Source organism: Vicia villosa, linkage group LG2 (assembly GCF_029867415.1).
Source record: "Vicia villosa cultivar HV-30 ecotype Madison, WI linkage group LG2, Vvil1.0, whole genome shotgun sequence".
In the NCBI taxonomy this organism is placed as follows: domain Eukaryota; kingdom Viridiplantae; phylum Streptophyta; class Magnoliopsida; order Fabales; family Fabaceae; genus Vicia; species Vicia villosa.
Window position 1 is genome coordinate 44,326,515 of NC_081181.1, and position 8,429 is coordinate 44,334,943.

Here is an 8,429-nt window from a genome sequence, read left to right on the forward strand (position 1 = left end):
AACCTGTATGGTATATTGACTAATTTTAGTCGAACCTTGGCAATGATGGCTTATTGGTAGTCGAACGTCAGTCTTGACTAAACAAAACTATTTAATCAGACTTTTTGCCTTAGATTCTTTAATAATCTTACCTGTTTTAGAGGTTACTTACCATTATTTAGCAAGTCGAAATCCTAGGGTAACAGGTTTCAAGCATCTTCTTAAATTTTCCCAACTTCTGACAGTCATAATTCCTTCGATATTTATGATATGGATGTGTTCTAGGACTTTTTGAAAATTACAAGATGTCCTCTACAAGCCACTTTGGAACCTTTTTTCCATTTGGGGATTTTATCTTGATGATATAGCTCTTGACAAAAAATAGCTTTTTGCGAGCTTCTAGAAGGACCTGAAATGTTTTGACTTATATCTCTTATGCGAAAGTATTTCTTGGTTTTAGACCCAACATCAAAGTTGTTGAGAATCAAATTTCCTTGAGAATGAGCTTTGGTTGGGGAATTTCTGAGAAAGTATGAAAGAGATATGGTCAGTCAAAGTTGGGTTGACTTTCTCCTTAAAACCTTAAATTAGCAACTTGGTCTTTTGATGATTTCTGAGTTCTCCTTGACGAATCATGATCAATCCTTGATCAAATGATGGATGTTACTTCAAAATAAGTATGTTGACCAAAAGTCAGGAGTTTTGACTGTAATTTGACCATAGTTGACTTTTAGGTCAAACTGATCGACTATTGACCATTTGAGCCGTTGATTGTCATGTGAGCCATAATATGATGGGAAAATTTTGGGGTATGACAATTGGCTATAAGTTATCTACTTTGAATGTGTATTTGTAACACAATTATGAATGAAATGAGTATTATGTTTTGGCATATTTTTGGCTAGCAACATATTATTTGGTTGCCTATTTGGTTTATAACGTTGATATGAACAAGACACAACAAATCCAGTGCAACAAATCAGACTAAAACAAACATGACATTAATTGATATTTCCACATTGTTCCAAAATGCATTTGACATGTTACATAGACATGTTTAAAATTACTTCAAAATATAGTAGGATGTTTACCATAAACCAAATTGTTCAAGATGACTTCAAAAAGCAGTACAAAAACCATAAACCTAAGTGTTCAAAATGACTTCAAATTACACTACAAAGACTAATTAAGACTAGGTAATTTTCTTTGATGGGAGCCTATTTGTTGGTGTAGTCCTTCTGGTTGTAGGCCCAATCACATTCTTTGATGCAAATAATCTTGTTGTTGGTGCTGGCACTACAAATGACATTCGTACACCAAGCTTTCTTGACTTCCCAGATGCTTTTGCATTTCCCCTAAAAGATTGGGTTGCACTCATGTAAGCCTGTGTAGATGGTGAGGTATAAGTTGCAGCCACCTGGGTAGATGTTGGTTGACTTGCATTAGTAGTTGTGGCCTGACTTGGTTGAGATGCAACCATCTGTGTAGAAGCATTAGTAGTTGTGGCCTGACTTGGTTGAGATGCAGCCATCTGTGTAGAAGCATTAGTAGTTGTGGCCTGACTTGGTTGAGATGTTGGTGTCACCTTGCAAGTTAATTTGTTATGGCCAACCTTCTTGCACCTAGAGCACTTGATAATAAAACATGTCCTTGTCATTTTTTTCTCACTCCCATCAATCTCCCCTTGCTCAAGATTTATCCTTTTCGTTGGTCTACCAAGCATCTTCCTATACTAAGGTGGCTGCACATCTGGATATGGAGTATTGACCCACAAATTATATCCATTCACCGGGTACAGAACATGCTTGTATATTTCCTTGTATGTAGATACCCTATAGTATTCATGAATGTAATCATCAACTTTAAAATTCCTACTCTTCATGAATGCCATTGCATGGACACATGGGAGACTTGTTAGCTCCCATCTTTTGCATGAGCAACGCAAATCCTTCAAATTCATAGTGAATGTTTCAGCTGGGTTTTCCAAATGCCTCACTTAAAACATATGCTTATTTGACATTCTACAATAACAAGAGATACAATTAATAACACTACTTAACAATACTATATATAACAGTTGCTAATGCTATAGGTTTACATACCTGACAAGCCATAAGTTGGTAAATTTGCTAGTTATCTCAAGTTTCTTTCTAATGTTGGGCAAAATGTCATTACCAGATAGATCTTGGAACCTCATTCTATTTTTTCCCATCTCTCCATGATGTAAGTTCTGATCTCTTCAAGCATTGTCACAAGTGGTTTTCCTCTAGAGTCAAGAATTACACTGTTAAATGACTCAGACATGTTATTGAGCACATCATCACACTTGTCGGTTGTCCTAAAATATGATCTACTCCAATATCTTGGTGGAGTCTTCATCATATGGAGATATGCTTCTTCATTGGCCAACCTCATTCTTTTCATCTCCTTTTCAATTCTTAAGCATATGTTGACTTTGCAGTCTTTCATATAACTTCCTTCAACAGCTTACCAGGAAACCTTTTCCTAAAATTATTATACAAGTGTCTAACACAAGCTCCCATTTGTAGTTGGACATATCTTTATTTTCTTTGAAAAGTGGGTACTTCTTCCTATTAATTCCGCTAGCGTCATCACTATCACAGCCACTTTGAAGATCATCACTGTCATTATCACTCCCCCCACCCTCTCCTATATCTTTCATGCGCATTTTTTCCCACTAGACTTTCCACAATTTCATATGCAATGAGACCAACAAGTTCATCTTCATCCATCTTATCATACCCATCATATTCATCATCAAATGATACCTCAAGGACACTATCATACTGAAAACTCTCATCTTCACTATCATCATCACTTTCATCATGCACCTCACCCATATTGTTTGGCAGAACTTCAACATTGAGGCAACATTAGCATTACCACCATTCATCCCAGCTTCTCCTTCCACAACAATATTTCCTTAATTTATCTCGTCATCTCCTTCTTCCACAACAACATTTCCACCATTCAACCTAGCTTCCCCTTCTTCCACAACATTAGCATTATCACCATTCAGCCCAACTTCTCCTTCTTCCACATCAACATTAGCATCATTCATCTTATCCAATTTATCAGCTATTTCATCATGTAACTTATCAAGAAACTCTTCAAACTCATCTACATGATCAACAACAACATTATCCATTGGTCCATCATAATAATCAGTTTGAGATAGTGTGTGTTGAATGTAAATGTCAACAATTTGGTGCACCCTGTAAAGGTCTGCAATTTTTAAAGCACCAGTGTCATCAACTAGGGCATTCATCCCAAATTGTGGATCCTTGTAATACATTTTCTCAAAGTCCCTATAACCCAATTCCTTCAAAACACCTACTAACTCAAAATAACTCCACCTGTCAGCATCTACTTTCAAGTTATCTACCATGCCTCCCTCATACACACTAAGTTCAGAGTCAACGAATTGACCACTATGGTGTATTTTGAGCTCCAAAGTTTCGTCCATGCTCACCTAATACAGCTGAATAACAATATTTCAAACCCCTAAATCTACCAAAATCTAAACCTAATAAAAGCCCTAAATTAACAAAACCCTAAATCTAGTTAAACCCTGAATTATAACAAACCCTGATAACGTGCAGAAATTACGTACCTGGTATCGTGCCTTCGTCTTCAATCGTCTGTCTTCTTCTTCGTTGCAGTCGCTCCTTCTTCTTCTTCTTCTTCTTCGTAGTCACCTTCTCTTCTTCGTTCGCAGTCGCCTTCTGGTTTCACACTTAGTTGTTTTTTATGTTTTGAGACCACTGAATGAGGATAGCCTTATCATTAGGTGTACACATATGCATTTCCATGCCATCTGAAATTCACTTGACCACATCATTACACAAATTGCCAGCTGGACGCTTTTTTTGAACTTTGACTAATGGTTCACTAACGGAAGGACAAACGTGAATACATTTAGAAACTTAAAGGACCAAAATGGCACGAAAATTAATTGAGGGACCAAAGTGAACCAGGGGGTATACTTAAGGGACCATAAGGGGTATTTCGCCATTATATAATGAACTGAATGTTAGTGTGATGGAATAGAAGAGAACAACAATGAGTTCAGTTAAAGGTATATATTTCGATGGCAACGAGGAAGTGATGCTGATTGATGGATGAGATTGATGAAGGGTTTGATGATATTTGATTTGTAACCTTGGGGAATTTTGATACCATACAAACACTCGCAAAAACTTTTCTTTTCCTTTTTAGATAGAGTCTGACATGAGGGAGGTAATAAGTTCTTTTTCCTATATCGTCTGGAGCCAACTATTGTCCTATACCCATCGGCATCATATCTAGACAGAAATTCTTATTATATTTAGTCTTTCCTGGAATGTTTAGAAGTGTTCCAATCAAACTATCACACACATTTTTCTTCACATGCATCACATCAAGACAATGTCTTCCATCGGGACTAGACCAATATGGAATATCAAAGAACACCGATCTCTTTTTCCAAATATTTCTCTCAATGGGCCCTTTTATTCTTTCCAAAGACAACAATAAGGTGTTATTGTCACTTATAAACTTCAACCGTGATTAAAGGTTTTGGAGTGATATCAAATTCATGCTCTCTGTTGAAAGTCTTCTGCAATCTATGATAAGGATGATTGAGTTTTAGAAATTTTTGATGCCTAAGATAAAGGATCTTTTTTCCAAACTAAAGTTGGTAAAGACATGTATTAGATTCACATATAGGACACACTTTATGTCCATTAACACTGTATCCAGCCAAATTATCGTATGTAGAAAAGTCGTTGATTGTGCAAAATAACATGACACACATCTTACAATTTTCACCTAAATACGCATAATCAACATCAATGCCTTCCTCCCACAAAATTCAAAAATCTTCAATTAATGGACTTAGATAAACATCTATGTCATTTCCATGTTGTTTTGGTCGCGAAATCATCATATATAACAAGATATACTTGTGCTTCATGCACAACCAAGGAGATAAGTTGTTAATCGTGAGAAGAACAAGCCACGAAGTATGGTTAGTACTCCAATTACCAGAAAGATTCATTCTATCAGTGGCAAGCCCAAGCCTAAGTTTTCTTGGATCAAAGCCAAAACCTGGAAACAATGAATCAATTTTCTTCCATTGCAAATAATCAATTACATGGCGAATGTTTCCATTGCATTTTCTTTCATCTACATGCCATCTAATATTTTTTTGTGACATTCACATTAGTCAAAAGCCTCTTGAACATTGAAATTATTGACAAGGACCTACGACTTTAGTAGGAGGAAGCTTCTTGCTAACATCTTTATAGTCATCACCACTGTTGTCCTTCACCTTATAGCGCGACTCACCATATTAGGGACATTGATCCAATTTTTCATACCCTTTCTTGTATAATATGCAATCATTATGTCATGCACGTATTTTGATATACTCCAAACCCATTGGACATAATATCTTCTTGGCCTCATAACAATGATCCGACAAATTATTATCTTCTAGTACATTTGTTTTAACCAATCAAGGAATTCCATGAAACTTTTACCCGTCCAACCATTTTTTGCCTTAAGATTAAACAATTTTAACACCCCAGACAATCGTGTACAACTTGTGCACCCTTTATATAAAAGTTCATCCTTATCACTACATAAAAGTATCATAAATATGAATTTTCCTAAAAGAAAATTCTCCAATATCACAAAATATATCTTCTAGTCGACCATCCATATCTTCATCAACTTCATGTCTTTGTGGCGTCGCAGTTGCATCCACTTCACCATGCCACATCCATATTATATGATTTTTGACAAATTCCAAAGACTAAAATCGTTGAATCACACAATAGGAAAAAAAAGAAAAAGAAAAGGAATCTAGGCCTATCTATTATGTAAACCTATTTACATGATTTGAGATATATATTACAACTGATATTTAAAATAAAATGACAAACTGTAAAGGCAAATTAAATTTTAAGTATTTAATAAAATTCTTTTTATTGTAGTAGTAAGTGTCCATATGGTTATATGTTCTAGCTCCAAAATTTGCAGTGCAAATTGGGCTTTTACAATAAGAGAAGTGAAATCTATGTACAAAAAATTACATTGGATGCATAATGAATTATTTTTGCCTTCTTTACTTAAAGAAGGTGGTCAGAAAGGTCCTTAGTTATAAAAGATGAAGCTGTGTGTGTTTGGAAACGCAGTAGAAATTCTTCCCTGGCGCACCCATTGATCGAAATCGATGTTCACACACACACATGAAGTTGTTTTTATGCTTCAAATTTTCTGAAGTGAAGCCAACCATTGTTCCATGTAATTGTTACCAGCTGCAAATTCAATCAGTGATCCAAAAAAACACTAAGTTAGGATGACACAAAATGCTAATACATATATGAAGACAATAGATGAATGCATCAACAGATCACAAGAAATATTAGTACAATGAATGAATAGAGTTAAATGGGTTGCTACTATTAATTACAATACAACTTTCCCCATTTCTAAAATGGCAAGTTGTTATTTTAAACAAAATTATCCAACTTGCAGTTTAGAGTATGCAAGTGCTAGAAATTAAGGTAAATCATCTTGATCCGTGTGTCAATAGTCCTATGATATAAGATGATTGAAGTACAAGACATGACAACAAGACCCGTACATGTGGGTACAAGCCTGAATCCACCCCGAATTTGACGAGAAAAAACCCGTTTTGACTGAGATTAGAAAAGATATAAAAGGTTGCTCCGTTTAACATGTCAAGTTAACATACTACCATAGTAGTCATGGATTCAACAGTACTCAACACAGTGTAAGCAACAAAAACAAGAGATAAAATAAGTATAGTTGTGAAAGAGACATGAAAGCACTCAGAAAATAAAAGATCATGCCAACCAAGGTTCATACACAGTTACACACACCAAATATTAAAAAATAAAAAACCATAAAACAACAACCTAGTAGATTGATCCATAAGAATGTAATTCTAAGAATACAAAAAAAAGCAGAGGCATTTGTCATGTATTATGCTTTTGTAACTAGCTAGCCAAAAGGCCTAATCACCATTGCACTAAGTGTTAAATTATTTGCCAATATACCAAAATCACCAACACAATAACCATGATGATAATGACACAAACATCTCTTCATCAGGAATCAAAATCATTCATCAAGTCCAAACATATCCAAACAATTATAGATTATAAAAGCATATGAACAAATAATGTTTATTTAAGGAGCCATCATAAAAAGTATATCAACTCAGAAAAAGTGATCCGGTACTAATCTACGAAGCACAGACAACGGAAACACGACACCGAACCTCATACACTTATCGCAGACAAATTACAAATTTCAATGGCAAGTTCCGAATCATACCAGAAGAAAACTCATTTGGCAGATTCTTGATAGCAGTCAAAAGATGATTATTTGATCCCTCCACTTCCTTGCAGCCAGGCTTATAACAAGGAACCAAAACAGCAAAACTACTATCAGACTCATCATCACTCTGAAAATCAGAACCATGAGGCTCTAACCACCCAATAGACCAATCTGAGTCATCAGATTCCGAGCCTGATAAACAACCACCACCACCATCAGATGATACCAAAACAACATCACACTCTCTATCGACCCTCTTCTCTTCCCTACTCCGCCACTTCTTTTTAACCTTCCTTTTATCTGTTCCCTTCACAGAAGGGAACTTCAAAGACTCACTTTCTTTCAATGAAAAACTCCATTCAGAAGATGAATTGTCATCAACAACATGCTTCTTTTCCTTACTACCACCCCATAACCACCAAGACAAACGTGACAAAGACACAGCCATAAGGGTTACAGCAATGATTGAAGAAGCTCTTTGTGCAAAAAAATTGAGACTCGGAATGGCAAGTGGTTCCTGCCTGTTGCAGTGACCACTATATCAGAAAAATTGATCCATTCATCAACCAAAAAAAATTATATAAATCAATAAATTCAGCCCAAAAAAAACTATTAAATTAATAGATAAAAGCCAAAATTGAAAATCTATCTATTATAATTAAAAATTAAAAATCAAAAAGCGATTCTAAAACAGTTATCGAAGGACAAGATTTCATCAAATCAAATATCAAAACTCAATTAGGCAAATTGAAGAGCTTAATTTTATTGGAATTGGATTTACAGGCCCATTCTCCAAAATTGAATGCCACCAAAAACTCACACACACAATACTCCAATAAATAAATAAATTAACCCAAAATAAAATAAAAATTATCCAATCCCACCAAAAATATTTAAAATATTTTTTAAAAAAAAATTATTTATTTCTCAACAAATAGAAACCCCCATATCTCAACACACTCAAAGAATCATCGAAAACCCCAAAATTCTCGCCAGAAAATCCGATCCTTAACGATACTAAACAAAATCAAGGAGATCGGAGTGAGAGTTTAATTCGGCGAAAAATTCTTAAAAGAAAA

General features: G+C 35.1%; 1 protein-coding gene across 1 annotated transcript; it reads right to left on the reverse strand.

The window, feature by feature from the left end:
- Window positions 1-5,983: 5,983 nt before the first annotated feature.
- On the reverse strand, window positions 5,984-8,086 carry LOC131646121 (uncharacterized). Its single transcript, XM_058916266.1, has 2 exons — window positions 7,348-8,086; window positions 5,984-6,302 (listed from the first exon to the last, which is right to left on the reverse strand). The coding sequence occupies exons 1-2, from the start codon at window positions 7,796-7,798 to the stop codon at window positions 6,253-6,255; spliced, it is 501 nt and encodes a 166-aa protein (XP_058772249.1). The 5' UTR covers window positions 7,799-8,086; the 3' UTR covers window positions 5,984-6,252.
- Between the last annotated feature and the right edge of the window lie 343 nt (window positions 8,087-8,429).

Bases quoted from the DNA above. Each gene is read 5' to 3' on its own strand.
- LOC131646121 (XM_058916266.1), bottom strand. From the start codon at position 7,798: ATGGCTGTGTCTTTGTCACGTTTGTCTTGGTGGTTATGGGGTGGTAGT. The intron at 6,303-7,347 runs GTATGATTCGGA...TTGAATTTGCAG, and splicing joins GCCAAATGAGTTTTCTTCTG to CTGGTAACAATTACATGGAA.